This window comes from Neospora caninum, chromosome VIII, assembly GCF_000208865.1.
Source record: "Neospora caninum Liverpool complete genome, chromosome VIII".
In the NCBI taxonomy this organism is placed as follows: Eukaryota; Apicomplexa; class Conoidasida; order Eucoccidiorida; family Sarcocystidae; genus Neospora; species Neospora caninum.
Window position 1 is genome coordinate 4034640 of NC_018395.1, and position 24311 is coordinate 4058950.

The 24311-nt window shown below is 56.4% G+C and overlaps 2 protein-coding genes across 2 annotated transcripts; both read left to right on the forward strand.

Annotated features, from left to right (window-relative positions):
• Positions 1-6149: 6149 nt before the first annotated feature.
• On the forward strand, positions 6150-10832 carry NCLIV_035140 (hypothetical protein; the record flags this gene model as incomplete). Its single annotated transcript, XM_003883715.1, has 7 exons — positions 6150-6264; positions 6547-6660; positions 7367-7518; positions 7933-7992; positions 9220-9367; positions 9827-10005; positions 10812-10832. The coding sequence occupies 7 exons, from the start codon at positions 6150-6152 to the stop codon at positions 10830-10832; spliced, it is 789 nt and encodes a 262-aa protein (XP_003883764.1).
• Positions 10833-13599: 2767 nt separating this feature from the next.
• Positions 13600-22568, forward strand: NCLIV_035150 (conserved hypothetical protein; the record flags this gene model as incomplete). Its single annotated transcript, XM_003883716.1, has 10 exons — positions 13600-13705; positions 14241-14286; positions 14562-14640; positions 14909-15492; positions 15869-18264; positions 18909-19141; positions 19640-20036; positions 20590-20725; positions 21111-21243; positions 21789-22568. The coding sequence occupies 10 exons, from the start codon at positions 13600-13602 to the stop codon at positions 22566-22568; spliced, it is 4890 nt and encodes a 1629-aa protein (XP_003883765.1).
• Positions 22569-24311: the final 1743 nt, after the last annotated feature.

The window sequence follows — 24311 nt, forward strand, 5'->3', positions numbered from 1 at the left end:
ATACTATGTAACCCCGATTCTTTACGCGCAGTCCTTCCGTAAGCAAGAAAGTAGACGCGTTTTCACTGTACGATGAATGTAGTGCGATGCGACAGAAGCGCTGGCAGCGCCCCGATCCTGTATAACATTTCACGAAGGAATCAAAGGGGTGGTGATAACAGAAGAAAACAACAACAGGAACAGCCAGTCTTCAAGCTGGACAAATCCTAGGCATGAACGCCTCCACCGGGTACAGCCAATAACGAGAGAATTTTCCCCACCACGGCAAATCACTTACTTTTCGCTCCTAGCAACTCTGTACAACGGTAGCTTTGTGTAAGCGTTTCGAATGAGTTTGAGGGGCACTGCCTGGCCCCTCACTCTGGCGGCTGCACCGGTTCGCACGGCCTCCGGCGACCGCTTCCAGAAACTCTCTCTGTTAACGCAGCACACTTCAAAACGAATAAGAGGGAACAAATACGGGAGATTCCCTGGGTAACCTATTGAAGGTGAATGATTGGTAGACCTGCTTCGACAGTGAGAGGCTTTGCTGCAGTTTTCAGTCACCGTGGTGACAGCACTTTTACAGAGTGTGTTTCTCTCGCGTATTTGAACCCCCCAGGGGAGGAGAAAGCACGAAGTCGCGTACGGTCGCTGGAGAGAACAGTTCGCACGAGTCCGGCTTAGGCGGCAGTAGCCACTGGCGCCTTTCTGTTCGCCTTGGCAAAGCAGTATCTGATACCTTTACTTCGGCAGTCCCTTGCCCGGTACCTAGAGAGCCATTCTCCCTGTCTGTCGCTAAACAGAGAAGTGCCAGCGAAGCAGAAAGCCCGTCACGCTCCGCGTATAACTGGAGTATTAGCCGGACGTCTGAAGAATGTCAGAAAGCCAGAAACCCTAGTCTCTTCACTAGGCGAATACCGAACTTCTCTTGACCCAGGAGGCGTCTGACGACAACACGCTTTTATCAGGGGGAGGAATCGGGCCTTGTGAAACACCGAATGACATGCTTTAGAACTTCGTTCAACTGCGGAAGCACTGTGAATGTCCTGTCACTCAGTGATTTTAGGGATGTGTCTGTTGGTGGTTCTGGAGTTTGCTGGGTGTAACTCTTTAATATCCGGTTCAACGTGTTTCTACACGGTGGAGACAAACGTGCAGTAGTGGGTCTTCATGGAGACGCTGAGCAAACTTTGAGCAAGGCACGTGCTGCAATGCTGACAACAGGCCCCCTGCCAAAATCAGACTCCGTGGTTCAATGTGGCCAAACTGCAAACCTGCATTTCCCCAGACTACCTGGTGATGTGCGCGAACCGTGGTCCGGTCGTGAAGTATGTCCAAAGGAAAATGGCAAGATTTGCCGGCCTTGTCTGCCTGATTGGCGCTAGAAGCAAGTTGTATGAGGCTGTAATACGACAGACATGAATGTGGGACCTGTGCCTTTTTATTTGCGGTCTTCAGAGGAGCACCCAGTTGAGCATTAACAAACCTGGGAAAAAACCGGTGCAAAGGCACCATCACTGCCGTTCCCGAGTAATAAAAAGCGTACAGTACAATTGAGTCTGCATGATGACGCCACACCAGAGTGATCTATATTGGCTAAGCCAGAGTAATACCCTTCTGTGGGGGTACCTTCCTCGCTAGGAAATTTCGCAACCGAGCAGCAGTTGGTAGTCGAGTGGTTGCTTTGATAGTCGACACCGCACCGACCTGCTATCGGACAGAGTGCGGTGTTTTTTGAGGTGCCACGCTCACGCGTAAGTCACGGAGGCTTGTCCAACCACCCCATGGCCCGCCAGGATGCAGCCTCTACTTGATTCGTAGCTTCGGTCGCTGAGACACTCTCCAAGAAGAAATCGTCCATGGCTATTGCGTATCCTTGGTTCCCTCTCAGAACTTGTGGACAAGAATCCCACGACAGATACAAAAATGAAGCATTGAGGGGTCACCTCCGAAATCTGGAACCTCACTAAGAAGCTCTAGGTTGCCTTCAAAGATGCATGTCAGCGTACGATAGAAAGAAAAAGCTCTCATCAGGACTCAAATGGCTTCTGAGGCTGAATCCGAAACTCACTCTTGCCTCAAGAGCTGGTGGTTCATCAACAATCCTCGCCCGTACGTGCAATAACTGGTGATCCTCGGTGGTAACTCACGAAGAAATTCTCAGCTATGGTAGTTTCGGCTTCAGAGATTCCGGTGCTTTTCCTGCTGTCACAAGCGGTTGAAGCGGTGGTGTCGGTGTCTTCAGTAGAAAGCGTCGCCAGTCGCCCATAGTTAGCCAGATTCCGGGTGCAGGTGTGAACCTCTGAAGAGGACGAACGGCTTAACGAGTAATTGGACGAAGTTAGACCTGCGCGGACCCGAAATCTGGCTTGGTCTGTCAGAAATGCTTTTACCGAGTCTTCGACAGATTCGGCTGCTTGCCGGGCTGAAGCAGCAGCCGCTTGAGCCTGTCTGGAGATTGCTGAGCCTACCGAGTTGCATAGGTATCCTCGAGCGACAGCGTAATTTCTATTCGTCGCCATTGCGGTGCGTTTGCTCTTCTGACAAACCCGACGATGGAGATACTGGGGGAATCGTGTGCGTACACCAAATTGCTGTTAGTCTCCAACACCAACTAAATATCCTGGCAAGGTACGAGTGGGCTGACAAATGTTCACGACAAATAGCACAGACCCGTTGTTCCGACTCCGGTTCTCGTTAACACGGAGTGAAGTTTTCGTGGGAAAGCTACACACATGTACAAGAAGTCAAACAACGTCTGTCGGCAGGAGCACTTCTCAAAAGAGTTGGGAACAATACAGAGGAGATCCGGAGTCCAGTAGATTACCAGCGTGTAAGTTATCGCTAATGTCAACGTACGCAGCACGCAATCGTACTCGAACTGTTCAGCTCGGCAAAACACGGTTCACCGACAACGCACGAGTTGAGTTCGGCTGATGCCTGGAAAGATTGTCGCTAATAAATGAGAAACAAAACCGTGCGGCAGAAGGAAAACAAAAGAGCCTATGGGCCGATGGTTTCGTTTGAGAGAGTATTCCATGCAACACAAGAACCGTGGACGACACAGAGTTTCGTCTACGCGGCGGAGAGTCGGAACGACAAACCAAAACAGTCTGCCAGAAAACAGTCCAAGTTCAGCGGTTTATCTAAGTAAATATGTCAGACAGGAGCAAATCAGGAGAGAGCATGAAGCTCCGGTGTGTGCCATCTCGTGCACAGTCGCCGCTAACAGTCACTCCTCAGAAATGCACCAGCGAGCAATCCTGAACGAGGCAGGCAGTGGTGATCACTGTCTGAGCACAGCCCCTTTTTATTTGACGAGTGGTGAGCCGGTGCTGAGGCACGGGACAAGGGTGTCTCGTTAACTGGTAAACAAAGGCAAAGTCTATTCCCCTGGAATCGTCGCCGCGCGACTCGCTTCGGGGTCCCCGAAGAGCCAGCCTCAGACAGCGTTGTGACCCGGCCGGGGAAGGCCGTTGCCGCATCGGACACACAGAAGAACAAAAGCGTTTCCTTGCCGTGCCAGCTTCCAGGAAGGAAAGAGCTTCGTAAAAAAAACCTACCAAGCCACAGCTCCCACACCGTCACGGATCTCTGAGTTGCACAGACGCCAAATGTACACTGTCCAATAATCGCTTTCCAGAAGACCATTAAGTAGGATTCCCGTCTTGGTTTCCGCCCATGAAGCGAGAGAGAACTTCTGCAGTGATGTCTGGCGTTAAGGTGTAAAGCATTCTGTCGGGCGAGCAGAGAGGTGTTGTGGTGAAGAGGACAAATAATACAGTTTTTCTCCTCCGACGGGATTTTTCAACGCATGTGGGCAACAACGGGGCCCCAGGGTTTGGCCTCATACCTCGCATTTTCACGCTGGGTACTGGTGGAGTGGGCAGCGCTGTGGTCCGGCCAATAGGTAGCGCTCTGAAACGGGCATTTCCAACTTCATCGGCCCTGAATGGACCGGCCCGTATTCCGAGTGCTAATATAGCGACTCGCAGCAAGAGACTCTCTTGAAGCTCAGAAGAGCGTGTTCGTCGTCAAAAGACAGCAACTTCGTTTGACTCTGTTCCCTCGATATTTTTCCGTTCTCCCCGTCATAGCACGGCAGAGCTGCCATTGCCCATGCAGCTCAGAGACTTTTCATGCCAGAACTGTCCCCAAAACAGGTGGATATCTTCGCAGGACACCTGTTCAAAACGCTGGCTACAGACAGCCACGAGCAAGAGAGCCCAAAGACGCATCAGACGATAGTATCCTTCGGATTGTGAAAGTTTACCGTATCCGGTAACGACAGGGCGTCGTACTGGTCATAGCTGGATGTAAGTGGGTTCCGGAAAAGTTTTCATGTCAGCAGTCGGTGTACAGCTAAGCCTAGTAGTGTGGAAACTACCGCAGCTGGCCGGATTCAAGTCCAACACTGGTGGAGCTTTGACAGACAAAGCTGGATCGCTCACTAATACGTGTAGCCCTGAGGCGTATTGAGGAGGCCAGCTACTACATGAAAACGAAGTCTACAAGGCGCATCGCGGCATGGGGAATTATGCCTTTGAGCTTGGACGCCATCGTGGCACGGGTACCCATATAGAGTCCTTTCACACCCTATTTTTACCGCCGGAAAAGGGAAGAAGTTCGTGAGACAACGGGTCGCCACGGATCAGGGAGTGCCGTGTTGGCATCCCCACCTCCTAAATCCCGTGCCTCTGTTCCTTTTTCTTGTTACTTGCTACAGTGTCCTTTCTTTTCCGCTGTTCTTCCAAGGTGCTTTCCAATACATGGTGGCCGGGATTCGTCGCCGCTTTCACCGTCGTCAGAGCGTTTGACAAAAAACTTGCGAGCTCTGGATGCTCAGACACGCTCGAAAGCCCGGAACCATGATGACAGTGTGAAGAAGAACAGAAAAGGGCATTCTGTCCTTCACAGTTTCCAACTGGCGTTCAGTAAAAGAGGAACTATGTAGCTTTTTCCCGTAAGATACCGCCGCGCGCCCGGGAGTTGACTGCGCGAGGAAGCTTTGCAGGCAAACGGAGGAGCCCCATGTTTTTCTCTCTTGTCAGTTTCATGTTGATTCACGCCTAGAGAACAAACTCTGCAGAAATAGTTTTTATTTGACCCGCTCCGCAGTTAGTTTCTGTGTCGTCTCCCAGTTCCTCTAAATACCGACCGGAGACCGAGAAAGGTTCAAAATCGATTCGGCGAGCTCTCGAGCTCTCCAGTCCCGCATGCATGCAAACGTTAGTTCTGTCGGAGCTGATCTGTGAAACAACTCGATGAACTGCGCTGCGTTTGATCCGGTTTCCTATATATCGCCATTGCTTTTCAAGTCTCGTTACTCTATACTGGCAATTCGTGTCTCCTGGTCTCGAGTCATACCGAGCCGAATCCGTGTGAAGGTAGAGAGGGAACTTCCCTTCTTTTCCGCTGGCCATGTGTGGGGCCTCTTCTCGAGATACCATTCTCGTCGGCTCTGACATTTCCTATCGTATATGCAATTGTTCGTTACGACTTCTTCTGCTTTTCGTCCTTGCTCGTTCTCCGTTTTCTACTCTCCTTCCGTGAAGCATTTTGCGCAGATACCCGCGGTTTGCATCCTTCGTTTTCACAGGTGCCTTCGCGCGATACACGCGCGGAACACTGCTGTCTCATCTTTACCCACTGCTGTTTCTCTGAACGCGACTCCCGCGACGCGTCAGTCCTTTTCCCAAACTTGTGGTGTTTTTTATTTCTCGTGCATCCGTCATTACTCCTAGCGCTCAGCTACCCCCGTTGTATTTCCGGGCTCCGCAGTCACTTACAATCCCTCATTGAGAGAGAGATTTCGTGGCGCGGGCCAAGCTTTCAGGTCCGTTTGAGCCTCCCTGCAGCGCGTCGCGAATTCGAAGACACACAGACCCCGCACAGAAGAAGAGAGACTATCGCGGCTCTGTCTCCTCCTTTCAGACGCTGCATCGGCGTCCGGAACAGCGGCGCCGTCGATGTAGAATGGAGAACAACTAATCGGCTCGGGGACAACTTGAATCGTCTTCTCCATTCGGTCCGAGAGTGAAGACTTGCATTCCGTGTGGAGCGAAGAGTCCCGCGATCACCTGTCGCTGCCTTTTCGCGTATATTTGCATGCGCGTCTACACATATCCGTAGTTCTCCGCCGGTGCTTGTGTCAGTGTGAAAAGAAAATGAGCGGCCGAGGAAGAGGCTCCTTCGGTGGACGAGGAGGCAGGGGCGGACGGGGAGGCTTCGGTGGACGAGGCGGAGGCCGAGGCGGCGGTCGTGGTGGTTTCTCTGGAGGAGGTAAGGAGCTGACGCGCGAGAAGAGTGATCCAGTCGAGTCCCTTCACGCAGAACAGAAACACCGAACGAGCAGGACGTGCGGACTGGGGCGCATGCTGTCTTCCGTCTGTCGAGAGACAACTGTGCAGAAGGGAAAAGAGGCCTGTCGCCGACGCTTCCACGACAGGGCGAGAAACGACGCTCTCTCAGAGGTTTTCGCTGTGGAAGGGAACTTGGGTCCCTCGCGAGCGTGCGTTGCAGACGCATTCGCACGCTGTTTCTGTCTCCAAACGTTTTTCGCAGTGTGGGTTGCGCGCGGCAGTTCAGCTGGTGCGTCGTCTCCTTTTCAGCCCTCTCCCTGTCGTCTCCGTGTGCTCCGTTCAGGCTACAGCCAAGGCCCTCCCGACCAAATCGTCGGTGAGTGCCTCGGAGACCGATGCGAGCAGCCGACAACAAGAGCGCCAGCCTGCTCGCGAGAGGCGATCCCCACGCGCGAGGAAGGGAAGGGAAAAGGGAGAGTCCTCCTGGGGCGTGAACGAGCGATGACACGGAGGGGGAAGTGGAGAGAAGGCGATTCAGAGCCTCGGCAGACCGCGGGAAGCTTGACGCTGAAACACAGGCTGGAGGAAAGGAGCTAGTGAAGAGGGATCGAGAGAGGACGACAAGGGCGCACAAGCGCCAGGCGCTTCAAGTGTCTTTGCTGATTCTTTGCTTCCCTCCTTTGCCTTGATTTCGTCAAAAAGAGTCCGCCGTAGTGTGTGTCTTTCCTTTCTCTCCCTTATTTGCCTTTTTGGTCGTCTCAACTGTCGTCGTCCCGGCGTGCTTCCTTTACGCGAGTCCTTCTTGTGGGCTTCCTCGACTGTTTCTCTCTATCCTGGCGCCTTTTTGCCTTCGCTGTCTCTCACCCTGCTCGTGTTCTCTCCCTCGTACTCCCTCTCGATCTCTCGCTCCGGTTCCGCTCATCTTGCCTAACCGTCTTTTCCCCCTCTATCACGCCTCGCTGTCCTTTCCCCTTCCAGTCTTCTCGACTGCCGTGTCATTCGCCTGGTAGCCGTCCCCGCGTTCTTCCCACTTCTCTTTTTGCCGCATGGGTCTCGCTGCGTCTCGCGTTTTTTTGCCTCAGAGGCTGGCGAAGTGCTCCATGCATGCGAGTCGCAGTTGGTTGTCAAGGGCACTCTTTCCCAACAAGTCCCCTACTTCAATGGGCGAGTCTTTCTGGAAAACAAAGAGGAGATTGGAAAAGTCGACGAGATTCTCGGCCCCATCAATGAAATGGTGAGCGGCACCAGCTACCGGTGCTGCTCCTCTTTCGGTTTCCCTGTGCTTCTGCATCTCGGATTCCTCTCTCCATTTCGACGTCTCGAACGTGCCGTGGGTCCTCGGCGAGGTGAAAACCCCTCCACACTCCCCCATCATCTGTGCGTGTGGGTGTGCTTGGCTGTCTCCCTCACGCCCTGGCGCTTCCTCTCGCGAATTCGGAGCCTTCTGTCCCTCCTCTCTGCGTGCTGCGTCTCTTCTTCCGCTTGCGGCCTCGCACTGCCCGCTTGACGAGCGTTGAGACTGTTTTCTCCACTCGGGGCCCTGTCTCCGAGCCTGAACCAGCTCTCTATGCGGTCAACGCCTGTCTACTCTCGTCGCCGAAACGCCGATCTAAAGCAGTTTCTGCGGTCGTTTGTGTCTCTGCCGCAGCTCTTCTCCGTTCGCTTAAACGAAGGAATTAAAGCTGGATCGGTCAAACCCAAAACCAAGGTAAGCGCAGGTGGAGAGGCGACACGGAATACAGAGAGCGAAAGACAGAAAAAAAGAGCAAGCAGAGAGGAGAAACGAAATGAAGATAGAGGCAAGCTGTTTGAGTTGTCTCTTTTCTCTCCGAAGCGGAGATGGACTGGTGGCGGCTGATACGCGTGCGCCGGGGACTTTTTGGTTCATCGAGAGCTCTCCTGTTTGTAGGCAAACGTCCAGTGAAGGACGAACACTTGAGTTAGAGAGAGGGAAAACGAAGAGAAAAGAACGACCAGGCAACCGGGGAGAAAGCGGGTTTTTGGTGAAGCTCTTCCAAAGAGAAAGAAGACCGAGGAGAACGACTGTGGAGGAGAACGCGATGTGCGAAGCTCCTCTCAGGCGTCTTTTGAAGACTAAAACCGGTTCGCGGTGTGCCGCGTGAACAGTCTTGAGAGTGTGCAGCACCAAGCGCTTGGCGGGAAGGCCTGGATGGAGAGCAGTGTGTAGTTCTTCACATGCATGCACTTTGATTCGTTGGCGTTGCTTGCCCTCGCCCGTTTCCACTCTCGTTTTGGGCCAGTCTTTTCTCTCTCCGTTGTGCAGTTCTATATCGACTGCCAGCAGACACTGCCCCTGAGTCGCTTTCTGCCGAAGCCGCCGGTTGCAAAGGGCCAGAAGAAAGGTGCGTCATAAAAGCTTTTGTTGTTCTCTCTACAGAATTATGAGCGACGCGTCGACAGCCCGGCGTGCGTGTCTCTGGGCTGTATTCAGTGGTTTCTCGTCTTGCACGCACAATCGCCGCCAAACCACTGTGTCGTTTCGCCCGTCTTGATTCACCTTTCCTGTGGGCATCCTTGTGTCTCTTCTTTTTTTCACACCCGTTAGGCTCTCGATAGTTCACCGCAGCCCTTTGTTACAGTGGCTAGCTTCTCTTCACACGTTTTATACCCCGCGTTATCTCTCGTGGACATAGAGTTCTCGGACAGAGTCTTGAATGGCTGATTCTTTCTCTATTTTTTAACGGCGCTGCCTCGTGTTCGTGGCGTGTCGACCTTTCTGTTGACGTCGCCCGAGAGTCCACGCTGGTGACTGTCTTTTCTGCTCTCTGTCTTGCGTCGGGTGTTCCGTCTTTTTGTTTATGCTCGTCCCCTTTTCGAAACAAAGCGTGGTTCTCCAAGTGGAGAAAAGCCTCTTTTCCGCTGGCCTTAGAAAGCCGCTCTTCTCGGGGTGTCTCCGACTGTCTCTTCTCTGCAGAAGGCGGCGCTGGAGGCGGCCGCGGCGGCGGGCGAGGCGGCCGCGGCGGCGGTCGGGGCGGAGGTTTTGGGCGAGGAGGCGGCGGTCGGGGCGGAGGTTTTGGGCGAGGAGGCGGCAGAGGAGGCTTCGCCTCAAGAGGCTCTTTCAAGTAAGTGACACGACAGAATCGTCTGTCCTTAGTATGCATGCAAAAACACGTTTCCAGATCCGATCCACCCCCTACACCCCTCCCCTCCCGGCTCTGTGCTCTGTTTCTCTCCTCTTGTATATATATATATATATATATATATCCTGTGTGTAACTCCATGCAGGCACGTGTTCATATTTATATAAATATATATATATAGGTATTTGGGTTGATTCGGGTTCACATGAGATGTGGTTTTGAGGTCAAGAGGCTGTAGTCTCCAGCGGAGCGTGGAGCGTGCGAGCCTGAGGCTTTGATGTCGTTTGTGCGAGTCGCAAGCAAATGCATTAATTTGCGAGGATGTGCCAAAGGCACGGTTGCACGGCAACAGGCGGTAAAATGTCGGGTTTCGTTGTTGCTGTCGCCTCGCGTCCGGTTTCTTTCATTGTTCGTTTGGGGTTTTGTTTTCGCTGCGTGCAGCCGCGGGGGAGGCGGCGGACGCGGCCGTGGAGGCTTCAGTAGAGGATCATAATTACGGCCCCACACAGCCCTGTTGGGGGCGCTTGTCTGTCGGAAGACTTGCGAAGGCGAAGCATGGACTCTGGGAGAAGGCGAATCACTTCTGGAAATGCTTGAAGAAGAAAGGAGACTGCACTTTGGTGTGTTTCGCGAGGCACGCCTATCGGAGGCTCCACACAGTTCCTGACCTATTTTTTTAGGGCGCCATGCTTCCTCAGGCGTTTGTCACGCCCTGGATTCTCCCCTCTCGTACCCCGTTCCCCGTCTCTCAACTGTCCCCCTTCTCTCCACATCGCTTACCGAGCGGTCGCGTTTTCTCCCGCTTGAGAAGGGATGCGAGCCCTGCTGCAGGCGTCTTCTCGTCTTCCCCTCTCCCACGAGCTGTGCCTCACTGCCACTTTTTTGTCTCTCCCTTTTCTCCCTGTCGTCGCTGCGAACCTGTGAACGAAACCTGGAAACGAAAAGCTTTAAGATCTCGCAGGTGTCTCTTCGCCTTTCCTGCATGCGGCGTGAGAAGAGAGCAGCGAGCGCAGAGAATCGGAGACACTACACATGTCGCCTGCCGGCAGCCACCCTCCAGATAAGAGAAGAAGCGAAAGGCACAGAGATTTATATCAGTAGATAGGTGTTTACGCGAGCATAGAATTATATAAGTATGCACACACATAGACGTATATATCCAAGGCGTTTTCTACGACGGCCTAGGGATGGTCGGCGTATGTGGCTGAGGGGTTCGACAAAAGCTGCATGCAGCGAGTGCCGCATTTTTGCCGCTTGATTCCGGGAAGTGTTTTTCCGCTGGCCCACTCATGTTAGTCGATACAGAAAATACTTTTTTCCCTCTGTTTTGGGGGGTCTCGCTTTCTGTTTGGTTCGCTGCGCGACTCCTCTTAGTCTTGTCAGCAGGTGCTGTTTCGAATCCATTTCCTTTATTTCGGCGTCTCAGGTCCCTCTCTTTGATTCGTAGGAAAGCGCATGGCCTTCGGTTGGGGAGCTCTCCCTGTCTCTTACTTTCATCTCCCAGAGAGACAGTATCCTACACTCGCCAGTCTCACACAAACGTCTACAGGACGGTGTCTCACAACGCAACCGCACACCTGTAGACGCATGTGAAGGCGAAAGCCTGTGCATTTAGACCTAAATATATATATATATAGAAATACGGACATATGTGCGTGTCAGCATAGAAGTATACAGGCCTCCACGGCAAGAAGGGACTATCCGTGCTTGACCGATTTTGGGGAAGGGAAGGCGGAGCCGACTGTTGCGGCGGCGAGCGAACGCGACTGCCTTTGAACGGGTTCACTTCCTCCCAGCCGAAAAGGCCCATGCTGGATTCTCCCTTACAGAGAAGGCGAAGGTCACAGCGCGCTTCTCCTCAAAAAGAGCGATGCGAAACTTCCATCTCCGAGCGAGACAGGCGCTCTTTGCCGCGGTGTGCCGGGGTGGACGCAGTGTGTGCTCTATGCGTCATCTTCTGTTATGCTACAAGCTGCCTGCGAGTACACAAAAGGCCCTGCGGTTTAAGAAGAGCAGAAAGGAACGACTTCTCCATGCCCAAGAGAGCGCATACTCTCCTCAGTTCTGCTTCGACTCCAAGCGCGGGACGGGGAGACCTCGCAAACCGGCTGTTCCAGTCCTACGTGGCACGTGGTTGGAACCAGTCCTAAAGGCAAACTTTTTTCTGCTCTGCTACGGTGAACTGCATGCGCATTTTGCAAGACGAAGTAAAACCCTGTGCGTCGTACATGTGGCAGGCGCGAAAAACTTTCAAGACAGCGGCGAGCAGTCCTACAGAGCGGATAGTGGCTTTCTTCTACGTGCCCAGCATTGGGACGTGTTCACACCCAGGGGTCATCCCCACACTCCTTTTCGGCAGAAATAGATGAATTTCGAAAACGCCTTTCTTGACGCGGGACTCTACTAGAGGCTTTCCTGCCCAAGGAAAGAAAGACGCGCTGGAGAGCTCACACGGCAAACTGAAAAAAAACCGGCAGAATTGCCCAACGAAGCACGGAAAGTTGGCCTTTTTCAGGCAGTTAACTGGCGTTTGGAGGGTCTGCGGGTTTTTGCAGGTGTTACCTGTCTATGTTGGTACAGAATCCGGCAGTCTCTCCGTGAGCGCGTTCGGCTCGTCTGGGGACTCGCCAGAGTTTTCCATCGCTGTATCGATGTCACGGCTCGACGTTTGCGCTTTCTTGCGTTGTTCGAGGAAGACTTGGCACGCATGTGTTGTCAGGGAAGGGAAAATGAGGCTCTCCTGGGCGTCGGGAGACGCCCGGCTTACTCTTCACACACAATCGGCTGTCTCGGGGCGCGTTGCTTTGTCCGGGAGGCTTGCCTTTTTTGCAAGGGAAACGGGAGACACACGGCATGCACGCGGCGCACAGCGTGACACGCGTACGAGACCTTGACGGTCTGAGGAAAAGCGGCTTTTTCTCGTCTTCTCTCTTGCCTTTTTCGGCGAGCACGAAATCGAGAGTCACGTCCTCGGTCTCCAGTTTTTTTAGGTTCCCAAGGCTTGTCCGCTGTGTTGGTTTTTTGCCGAGGCGTTTTCCCTTTTCGCTTCTCTTTCTGGCCCCGTGCACGTCCCGTATACACACATCCGCGGTGATTTCTCGAAAAGCGCCGTCCGAATTCTGTGCTTTTTCGTAGAAATGAATCTTGCCTCTCCTTCCTTTCCGCAAACTGACCTCGACACAAGCCTTCCAACTTCTCTGCTTCCGCCAGTGTCCTCTCTCGCCTTCATCGACCTCGTTTTTTCCCCAGATGCGCGCTGAGTGTCGGCGACTCGCCATCGAAAAGCGAACGCGGCGAAGAACCTGAGCATGCAGTCTCTCTCTGGTGTGTGTACGGCCGGTCCCTTTTTGCGAGGAGCCTGAACCTTCTTTCCCTATTTTCTCGCGAGTTTTCCCGCTGCAAGGCGCGCCGCGAAAGGGATTCTCCATCGAACACTCTTCCTTTTCCTCGCAACGCCACCTTTTTGACGCCGCGAGGCGACCGGTAAACCGCGGCTGCCTACACGGCCTGCTCGACACGCGCCGGTCGCTTCAACTGCTTTGAGTCTTTCTCCGGCCCCTCCTCTCCGCTTCGTCGTCGTTTCTGACTTGGAAACTCTCAGGGATCCTCTTCGGATCGTGCATTTCGCAAAGAGGAGCAGAAAACACCCGCGACAGTCAGACCTGCTGGCGAAGAGACGACGGCTAGGTCTCCGCTGAGTGGAAGATGGCCGTCACAGTCCAAGCGCCGGCAGAACGCAGTTTTTCTCTTTTCCTCTCTTCTTCCTCCAAAGAAGACAGAGAGGCGAGTCGAAAGGTCCTCCACCTCCCGGTAGTTCTTCCCAGTCTCTACAAGTCTCTGTGAACCTCGTGGGGGGGGGTTTGGGCTGAAACCCAAGCGAGGGCCCAAAGCGAGGGAAGCTTCACGCTCTCTCCCTGTTTTTCGCGATGCAGCTTTCCAGCACATAACAGAGGACGAGTCGATTCGCCGGGTTCCCCCCCCCCCCCTGTGGCGTTTCCTCTCAGTCCTTCCAGTCGTCTGCGCCGCTCTCGGCCTGTCCCGGCACCCTGCACAGAAAGTCAAGTCCTCCTTTGTCTCCTTCCCCTCTTCGTCTTCCTTCTCATTTGTCCGCTTCCTCTTGTATGCCTCCGTTTCGAGGAGGGCTCCGGTTGTTTTCTCAGCTCTCTCCTCCGTTTGTGTCCGCTCTGAGCCTTTGGTGAACACTGGGCGACACGATGGCGCCTGGCGACGAGAAAGGCGGCGCCGCCGAGGACGGGGGGGTTGATTTCGACATGGCCAAGATCATGGCCATCCAGCTCAAGGAAATGACGCAAAGTCATGGTACGGAGTGGGATAGAGGCGCCGTTGATTCGCTTTGTGGCGGGAGTCTTGCGAGTTCTTCGCTCCACACCAGTGACGCTCTAAACGAGACCGAGCATCCTTAGATGCCCGCTCGACGGTTTCGAGGTCCAAACGCGTGCAGCTGGGACTGGAAAGCCGGTTCGAAAAAAAGGTGGACTGAACGGCAGTGAAAAGCATGCGTGGATATGTACACGTCTACAAAAAAATAGTCACACACACATGCGTGCTTACACGTATAGGTAACTATGGAGATTTGTGAGAATATGTGGCTTTCTGTGTGGAAATGGTTGTTTCGTACATCTCTGTTTGCGAGGGCCTTTTCTGCAAGAAAAGGAGTCCGAAACGCATTTCCGCCAACGTGAGGGCGGCATGGAGGAACAGTTCGTGCGGCCTCCTCGCTGTGGAGATGGAACGCCACGCTCTGTAAGATGTGTGACTGCCTTTTCGCTTCTCGGCTGCGTCGACTGACACCACTTGTCACCCTGGCAGAGCTTCTGGTGCGCTGTGTGAACAGGTCCCCTGGATCCCACGGTGAAAGAGCTCTTCAGCAGTTGTCAGACGTAAGTCTTTTCGGGAGTCTCCTCTGGTTCTTGCCGAAACTGTGAGGCGAGACAGCCGCGTTTTGCTCCTCCCTTTCTCCCCTGGCCCTGGTGGGTCATGCATGCGCGCTTCTCTCCTTCACTTGGGGGCTCACCCGTGGGTTTGCTTCGCTCAAAAAGAATGCCGCACAAGACAAGAACCACGCGAGGGAGAGACAGGTCGTGGCTGCTTCCTAACTTAGCCTGGCTTCGCCGCAACCCTTCCCTCCTCTTTCTCTTTTGTGAATCGTCTGCAGAGAGCAACAGCGGCTTGCAGCCGTGGCGACGGAGGCCGTCGACCGGAATGACATGAAGCGCTACGACCAAATTTCTGATGTACGTACACCCGTACACCCCACGAAAAGAAGGGACTTGGCAGCGCGAGGCTCTGAGGACGGTTCCCGAGCGAGAAAGCCTCGATGTTCGGAAAGGATATGTGCGTTGCGTCGAGCCTGTGGGCGTTTCCTTTTGCGTCTCTCTTGCCGCCTGTCTCTCTCGCGTCTTTCCTCTCGCTCCGTTTCTGCAGATTCCCGCGATCGCTCTGCATTCCCCTCGAGGCAGCCGCAGATGCGTCTGTGTTCCTTTGCTGTTCTCGTTTCGACAGGTGCTGGAAATGCTGGCTGAAAGCATCTCGATCTACGAGGCGCTTCGGGCGTCGGAGACTACAACTTCGTTCGCTCCTCAACGCGACAGTCACTCTGCCTCCCACAAGAAAGAGGCGTCTTCGCGTCGCCGAAAAGGTAGCAAGACTCCAGGAGAGGAGGCGCGCGTCTCCGTCCCGACCGCGCCTCGCGAGAAGCGCGAGAAGAGCCAAAGGCGCCATGAAGAGCGCAGAGTCGGCGAGGAAAGCAGGCGAGAGCATCGAGACGGGAAACGCCGAGAGTCCGGGACTGGCGTGGGGAGCAAGCACAAGCGCAAACCGCGGGACGGGGGCCAGGAAGAGCGCGGAGAGACGCAGAGACCTCTGACGCAAAGAGGCGAGGAGAGAAGACGAAAGGAGGTGGGGCGAGACAGTGAGAAAGGCCGAGACGAGACGTGGGCCGCGTGGCCCGAAACAGATGTCTTCGCAGTCGACCCTTTCTTTCCCGGGGAGAAAGATCTCGACTGGGGACGTGCGATGGAGAACCCACGCAACGCTCACGGAGAACAGCCCACGAGGCGAGAGAGCGAACGCGAGCCAGAAGCGTGGTAAGAAGGCTGAAGAGGCCCGATTCTTTCCCCTCTCAAAAACGTCTCAAAAAAAATCCGCGAGCGCTGCCTCCGTGTGTGTGTATGTGTGTGTGGGGCGGTAACAGAACTCGATTCTCATGCCTGGAAAACCATAGCCGATGTGGCGATACCTGGATGCCGTCGAATAGTGAGCTCCGGCTGTGTGTGTTAGAGCTTCCCGTGTGAGAATATCGAGTTTGTAGAGAGTGGCGCCCGCCGCGTTTTGACCAAGAGGCTGGACGTGTTGGAGGAGTTTGCGTCTTCAGCTTTTTCTCTGGGTGTGGTGTTTCTGTGAGCGTTGCTTCTGTTCCCCTGGACGGGGCGTCGCACTTCCCGGTTGTCTCTTCACACACAGGCCCCACAGTTCGGCGCCGCCAACGTCCAGCAGAGACAGAGCGACTCGCCGCCCCACAGGCTGGTGTGGCCCGCCGCCGTCGACCTCTCTGTGGAGCGAGGAAGGCTCGGCCGCCTCGGACACGCCGGAGACGCCTCGCGAGGAAGAAAAGAGACGGACCCGAGACACAGGAAGGACCACAGAGATGGCCATGGAAAGGAACTTGAAGAGCGAGGACGCGGGCCGCGTGTGGCGAGCGCCTGGGAGCGACGGCAGTCTGGCCTGTCGAGACCGTTTTCGGTCCCCAAGAGGACGGGAATCCGAGCCTGGACGGCGTCGCCGCGGTTCTCACGACAGCAGGCCGCGACCCCCGTCAGTTTCTTCCCTGTCGGCCTCCTCGCGCAGCGACCGAGAAGACAGTCTCGCGGGCGTGTTTTCCGCGCCGGACGCAACTTCTTCCTGGGCAGTGCATCTCGTCGTCCACCGAGCGCTCTTCCTGCCGATTGCGGCTTCGGGGACCTACGCGGTCGTCGCAAGCCTCCTCTCAGGGAGGGACAGCCCTCCGTCGGCGTCCGAGAGCGACGGAGTCTCCGAGGGGAGGAAGGCGAAGTCCAAGAGGCGGCTGCGAGCTGCCGCGCGCGTGGCCGCTCGCGCCGTCTCTTCTGCGCGATCGAGCAACAGTAGCGGGGAGTGTGTCTGGGAGGAGACTCTCGTGCTGCCGCTGTGTCTTTCGGCTCGGAGCAGCCGCGCAGAAAAGCTTCGGGAGTTGCGCCTTTCTGCGGTGCGCCTCGAAATCGCCGACGCGCAGAGCAAAGGCCGACCCCTCGCGACAGCTAACCAGCCTGTCTCGCTCGCGCCACTCGCGGCCGAGGCCCAATGGAACGGCTCCGTCGCGCTGCATTCGAGCCGAGGCGGCAACGGCAGTTTGTCTTTCTCTCTCTTCCTCGACAAGCGGCGGGAGAAAAGTGCTTCGTTCGGAGCAGGCGCCGCCAGAGCGGAGGCGCGGCGGCAGAGACGCGACAAGGGGAGAGAGAGAGCGCGCGCGACGAGCGACGAGGAGAGCCCGTTCTTCGAGGCCCCGGTCGGAGACACCGGCGGCCAGGCGGATCGGAGAGACTCCTGGGGACGCGAGCGAGATGGCGAACAGAGTTTGGGCGGTCGCGCAGAGAACAGGGCGGGGACGCCCGCCGGCGCGTGGGGCGAAGGTGTCTCCTCAGGACTCAACAATGGAGTCTTTGGAGAGAGCAGACCTGGCGGCTACGGCGTGCCTAGCGGCAACCCGTTCACGTCCTCGGTCTGGGCGCAGGCGCCCGCTGAGCCGCATGCACTCCAGAGCCAGAACGAGCGACTCGTGCAGCAGATCCAGCAGCTCCAGCAGTTGTTGTTGGCTAGCCAGCAGCGCGAGCACAGTCTGCAGGCGCAGCTGCAGGCGTCGCAGGTGTACACGCAGCAAGTGTTGCAGGTGTTGAGTGCAGCGCAGGCGGGGCTGAAGCAGCGAGAAGGTGAGGGCGAGAAGTTTCGGGAGTCCGCGCAGGCCCTCGAGACGGCGCAGCGGGAACTGTGCACAGTCCGGGACGAGCTCCGCGAGCGCGTCGACGAGGTGCGGGACGAGGCGAACGCGAAGGCGCGCATGAAGAAGACGCTCGAGAGTCAGAACGTCGAGTTGGAGAAGCTGCGCACGAAGCTTGCGGAGCAAGCAGACCTGCTGCGCGACGCCCGCGAACGCCTTGCCATCCAGCGCCGCAGGTGTGCGCGGCTGCGCGACGACCTCGTCGAGGCGGACGAGTTGACGGAGCTCGTGAAGGGACAGTTGTCTCTGTCCCAGTCGCAAGAGAAAGAGCAACAGAGACAGATCCTCGCTCTCGCCTACTGCCTGGGGGTCGCTTCCGGTCCAGAGCGCGGCTCCGACGGCGCGCTCGGCTCCAGAGACGACGAAGCCTGGTGGCTTCAGAGAAAGGAGACTCCGCCTCCGAGCAGCCTCGCGCTACCGCGCCTTCTCGCCCTCCCTGACGCGCCCCACGCCTCGCTGGGCAGTCAGCAACCGAGCCGGCGGCGCGTAGACCGCGAGAGACGAAGCAGAGGAGACCCCGGTCGGAGCAGCGGCTCCAGATTCTTGATCCGAGAGTGCAGCGAGCTCACGGACGCTCGCTCAAATGGCGTGCACCGGGGCGTGTCTCGGCCCCACAAACTGGCTGCAGGGTGCCTTCGGGGCGAGCAGCTGCCGAGGCTAGAGACGCCCGAAGGCCGTCGTGGAAGGTTCAGTCCCGGCGCCGAGGGCGGCGAGAGAAGGACTGAGAGCGAAGGCGAGTCCTCGCGGAGAAGAAGCGTCTCTGGCGGAGACAGCGACGAGACAGATGGAGACAGGGAAGATCACCTGGAGTCGACGACAATCGAAGACTGGCGCCTGACCCCGACAGGTAGGAGACACCCAAGCGGCCACGTCGCTTTTTACAGCCTCAAGGTCCCACTGTCTTTTTCTGCGAGGTGTTCCAAGGTGTAATTAGAGGTCTGGGGTGGAAGCAATGGTGCATCGAGAGTTTCACCTGGTGCCTAATTCGCTGTCGAGTCTTTGACGCATGCATGTGAAAGAGGCGTCGAAGACTCGGTCGGATAGCGCAACTCCCTGCACAGACACAGACAGCCGTTGACAGTCTCTCCGACTGTGGAGATGTCCTTCTGCCACGCGGTTCATCTGCGTACTCCCGTGGAAAAAAGAAGCGCTTTGTGGTGCCCAAAGGTTTACGCGCCTCGGCACGTCTACAGGCTCGACCGGCGTGCTGCGTCGGAGTTGTCCGTCCTATTTTTGTCCTCCGCAGAGCTCTTTTGAAGCGTCTTTCAGCCCCGCTCGGCTCGGCGGATCGCTGCTGGACTTCCCTGTTGTCGTTGCTCCGTTTCGCCACAGTCTGTTTCCTTTTCGCTCTCTGCTGTCCTTCTCGCTCCCGCCGTGCTCGCGGTCTCCGAGCTCCTTCTTTTTTTCGAGGACGTCGCAAGGTTTTCGGCTTCCCTCTTCGCCTCGCATTTTCCGTTCTGCTGTGTCTGCGTGCTGCGGTTGTAACCGCAGTTCTTATCTCTCTGCAGCGGGCGAGTCAGCGCGCGGCGCATCTGTTTGCGTCGCACGCCCGGAACCAGTTCCCTCTGGCCTCGCCGCCGGCCTTCCTGTCTCTCCCGCTCCAGTCGTCGCCGTGTTCTCTCCTGCAGCACCAGTTGCTCACAACCCTGTTTCAGCAGGCGGTGCTGGAGCAGAAGAAGGGTACCGGAGACGATTTTCTGCTTTACGAAACGGACGCAATTCAGGTGAGGAACTGCCTCCTCGTTCTGCATCTTCTGACAAGACACACGCAAGCCAGGAACCAGCGAACAAACGTTTCCTCCACAACAGTATCTCCCGCCCTTCGCATGCATAGATAGATATATATGTATATATATTTGTGTATGAATACATTTTGTATGTGTGTAGAGTTATGGTGTGTGTCGGAGACTACGCAAGCGTCAAAAATGACGAGAGATGCAAAACAGAGGCATCTGTCTGTGTGTGTTTCGAGAAGGGATCGACCGATTCGCAGAGAGGCACGGTGAAGCGACGGTGCCTAGGCTGGGAGGCGGTCGTCGAGGTACATGTACGCGGCAATACAAGTGTCTGTTTTCTCGTCCTTATTTGAATCGAGAGATGGCAGCAGCAGCCAAAAGAGAGAGGAGAGAGGACTTCTCTTTCATCGCGTGAACTCGGGTGTGGAAACGGACGCTTTGCTCTGGCAGTGTCCTGCGCCTTCTGGGTCTCGCTGTCTCTTCCAGGTCTTCTGGGCCTCGCGTTTCCTGCCTCCCTGTCGCTCGTCGTGTTCGCCACGCCCTTCGTCCCTCTTCGCTTCGTCTCTCTGTGCGGCCTCGGCCGCTCTCGCCCAACTAGCCAGCCGGGCCTTCGCGACGCACAGTCTCCCCGACGACTCGCCGGGCGCAGCCCTGGCCGCTGCAGCGCGAGCCTGGGCGAAGGATAGGGCAGACGCAGATCAGAGAGAAAGAGAGAGACGGCTCGACCTACCCAGTGATGGCGCCGTAGCAGAGAGAGACACGGGGTTCGAGGCGGGTTGTGGGGTCGCCTGCGGGTGTCTCTTCGCGTTGAGCCTGCGGGCCTCCGCCGGCCAGGCTCTGCAAATCGTGGAGCTTCGCCTCGAGAGAGAAGTCTTTGGGAGCCGTGAGTCGACAAGCACTTGTTCACCCTTTCGAGCTCACCGCGTCGCTGGGACCACCCCCGCACATTCGCTCTCATGCGCGGAGGTCACCTAAAAAAAAAGACGATCTTTCAAAACGTTGCCTCGCCTACGGAACTGCGAGCGTTGCACACAGACACATGCCAGCCTTGTTTTCTCACGCTTTGAGCGGATCTTCCCGAGGTTTGCAAAGCCTTGAATAGGCAAACACTTGCACGTAAAGGGGTAGAGAAGAGGGGAGTGAGCACGGGGATGAAGGGGCTGCGCGTCCTCGTACCTCTCGAGACTTCCCACCCATCCTATAAGCTTTATTCACACATACAAACCTAAAGTTGTGCAAGTATATATACATTTATATATGCGTGTGGGTGGGTGGGTAAAGCTTATAGGATTTGGAAGCGACGGCGGTTGATCAACTGGCGTGGCGAGGGATCGCGTAGAGTGTGCAAGTGTGCTGTCGGTAGTTCAAGACGCTTCCTTTCCGCGAACCTCTTCCCGTTCCCCTGTGTTGCGTTGATGCTTCTCGCTTGTCCTCAGAAGGCGCCTTTGTCAGCCTCGAGGGCGGCATTGAACAGGCAACCCTTTTGCCTCGCGCGTCTCCCTTGACCCTCTTTGGGTCTGCGTTGGTGGCTGGGCCGTACCGTCAAGCTCCCATTGTTCGTTTGTCCTATCTGTAAGTGTTTTAAGCGGTCGTCTCCCTTTCTGCGTCTCCGTGACGTCTTGTTTTTCGACTGTCCTCGTTTCCTCTCGGTCCTCGTGTCGCACTTCCTCTCTGGATGCGCCCGTCCCCTCGTGTTCTTCGCAGCGCAGTTTCTCGGCGTTTCCTTTCTTCGTCGGGCCTCGTTCCCTGGCCCTCCCTTTTTGACCGAAACTCGAGGCGGAGGAACCCTCAACATGGAACGCCTCCGCGTCTCCCTGTGCTTGCTCGTTCGGGGTTTCGCGCGAGCTGCTTCGCGCTGTGCGTGGAGCCTTTCTGCGTTTTGGCGCGTTTGTGTCTCCTCTGAGTTTCCCCTTCCACGCTCCACAGCTCCTCCCCTCTCTCTGTCTCCTCTCGCCAGGCTTCCCGACTCGGTGCGCCGAGAGATCCGGCTGCGCCTGCCGCTGCCGCCTGCGGCCTTCTGCTTTCCCTACCGCATGCGCCCGCATGCGTTTGTGCGAGCCTGGGAAGCCCTCCACCAGTCCAGCACGAGTGTAAGAACGCCGTGGAGACACTCCGTCCCATAAATCATAAACATAATCAAGTCTGTGCCTTGGGCGACTCGACAGGCACTAGTCAGGTGTTAAATCAATACATACATCTGCGTTTACGTATTTACATCGCAGGGCCGCTGTTGGGGCGGCGCATCGATGGAGAGACAGGGAGAAGCTTGTCGCCAGATCGACGGGGGTTCAGACTTAGAAAGGAACAGGGAGACAGCTGTGTTGAAGAGAGTTTATCGGCAAGTTTCGTGGAACCCGAGAGAACGATGGCACTGTTGAGTCTAGACCGCGGACCCGTTTCTCTCGTTTTCGTTTACAACGCTCCATTTGTCTGCTGAGGTCTTGTCACCACCCCCAGGAGGGTGAGCGTGCCGAACCGTTCCCCTGTTGTCTTGGGCGTGTCTCGCCTAGGGCCGCTCTCGACGTCTCCCCTGGACTGGGGCAGAAGTCAGCGCCTGGAAAGGAGGTAGCAACGCGCCGCGAACCCAGGCTCCACGTGTACTCGCTTCCGGTTGTGTGTATGCATCCGTCTGCAGCTGATATGCGACAAGCTGAAGCCGGCGTTCTTTTCGCCGGCGGGGCGGACCGGCCTCGGGTCTCCGTACACCTCGTTGGTGCATGCATGCACTCTGAGCAATTCGTTTGCTTCCCTTCCTGGCCTGGACCGGCGTACCAGCAGGAACGTCGTTGCGGCGGGGTACTTCCCTGTCTCGGCACGCTCCGAGCAGAGGCTCGCCAGTTCCTTGCTGGGCGACAATCGAATTGGGGGAAATCCCGCGAGAAAGAGCCTGCACGCGCCCTGGGACTCCGCGACCGACCGGTCCTCGGACGAGCTCGCAGACCTCTCAGACCAGGCCTCAGACGATACGGCTCTCTCTTTCTCGTCTCCTTCGTTCCGCCCACGCAAGGCGAGTGCGTCGGCTTTCGCAACGCAGGCGCCGCATGCGCCCCGGTGGCCGCATGCAAGGGAAGAGGCCCCGCTGTCAAGCGCCTTTCTTCCCTGTCTCCTACGCGTCGAGCTCCTGAGCCTCTCGGCTGCCCTCTCGGCCGGCGTGCTGCCTGCACTGCCTTCCGCGTCGGGCCCAACTAGCCGAATCCGGACGAGCCCGCGAGCCGGGACGCCCACGAGCTTGGCGCGCTGGACCGCGCAGCCTGTCTCCAGCGCCGCGACTGCATGCGCCCGCATCGAGGTCAGGTGTCCAGATGAAGAAATCCGACAGAGCGTCGTGGAAACTCTCGCGGAACTCCTCATGGATGAGGAGCTGCTCGTCACCCTGTCTCCCGTCGCGTCGGCGCAAGGGCCTCTGTCCTCGTGAGAGCCGGAGACAGCAGGGGCCTGCGTTTGCAGAAAAGGAGACAGAACGCCCCTGCGCACGAGCGACGACGCGCGCGGAAGGAGCGGGTCTCGCGTTCCCGTCTCAGGATGCGGAACAGGCCAAGAGCGAGCGACCGACTGCCTGTTTGTGTTTTCCCGCTTTCGTGCGCGGGCGCATGGCTTCTCTTGTCGAGCGCGCGGGGTTTTTTCGCGTCCTGCGCCGCCTCTCTCTCGCTCCGTGCCGCATGCATTGACGAGTCGGAAAGAGGGACGGATAAGGGCGGCGACGCGAAGTGGGCGCAGATCCTTCCGCAGTCTGAGCATCTGGGCAGATACCATCTGTGACGCGTTCCTTTCTGCCGTCGCCGCCTCCGAAGCCAGGCGCCCCTGGACAAAGGCCATGTGGTGTGTGGTCCTCCTTGAGGCCAAGTATAGGACGTTCAAAACAAACCGCGTCTTGTTTAGGAGCTCCTTAAAAGCGTTTGGAAAGAAGCAACGTGCTCCGTCTTTGTGGTCCCAGCGGACCAGCGAGGTGATCTTCGGCCAGGGGCATCCTTTGCCGAGAGGCCACGCATGCCGGCGGCCACGGCTGCATATGCGCTCGCCTCTCGTGCGTTCTTTGAAACAGTGGCTGCATCGCCTCTTCCGCCGTGGTGCAAACTGATGCGTGCACTTTCTTCGAATGTACCCGCTCGTTTGCCACGTGACGAGGCGCGTGGAGACCGTGGCAGTGTCGCATACACGCGAGTTGACGCCCAGGCCCGAGCCAGGCGCACCTCTCTGTGGCGCGATCCCGTGCTCATCTCTGTGGGCAACGATGCGCGTCGGTTCTTTCTAAAGCGAACTGCGTGCACGAGTTGGCTGCACGGGCGCCTGCAGGCTCGGCCTGAAGCCGAAACTGCATGCGCTCTCTCTTGCAACGCGAACGGGTGTACGGTCCCTTCCTGCTCGACCGCAGAGTAGCATGCACTGAGTCTCTCTCCACTTTCAAAAGTCGCCGCCGATACGTTTCTATAGATATAAGTGCACAAATAAATATACATAGATATACATAGATATTGGTTTTGATATAGATGCCTAGATATAGATATACATAGATATTGGTTTAGATACAGATGCCTAGATATAGATATACATAGATATTGGTAGCTACATAGATAAAGATCTGGATAGATTTTGGCATGTGTCCCTGGTGTCTGAACTGTCTGGGGCGTGGGAGGCACACGCTTCGGGATGTGCGATTCAGCATCTCGCGTCGCTTTTCTTTTGAAGGCGCTACCCTCGGCCAGCCCCGTTCCGCACTTCCAAAGACACGTGACTGGGCTCCGACGCGCAAGGCGTCACTTTTAAAATCTGCGTGTAGGCAAAGAGCTGTCCATGCGGACTGATCTCTCCCGACTGTTCTGTGCCTGAAACGGCCTCTCTCTCGTTGTTCCGGTCTCTTCCGATCGCGGCTGTGACGCTTCAGGAAAGCAGAACTTAAAAAGGAGGCCTGCCTCAGTCTGTACCCCGAGGCAGAGAAACGGACCACGCGAAGGGTGTCTTTATGAAAGAAATCCATCGCGTCGCCACGGTTCGACACCAGCGGCGCCTTTGACGAATCAGGGACGCCAGCAAAAAGATACGCTTTTCCGGCGCTCTGGGACTTCATGGGGGTGCGCGTATCGGATCTAGGTTGCACGACAAGTGACACACATCCCAGAGAAAAGCCGGTAGCGGCGGTGTCTCCTCTCTCCTGGCGCCA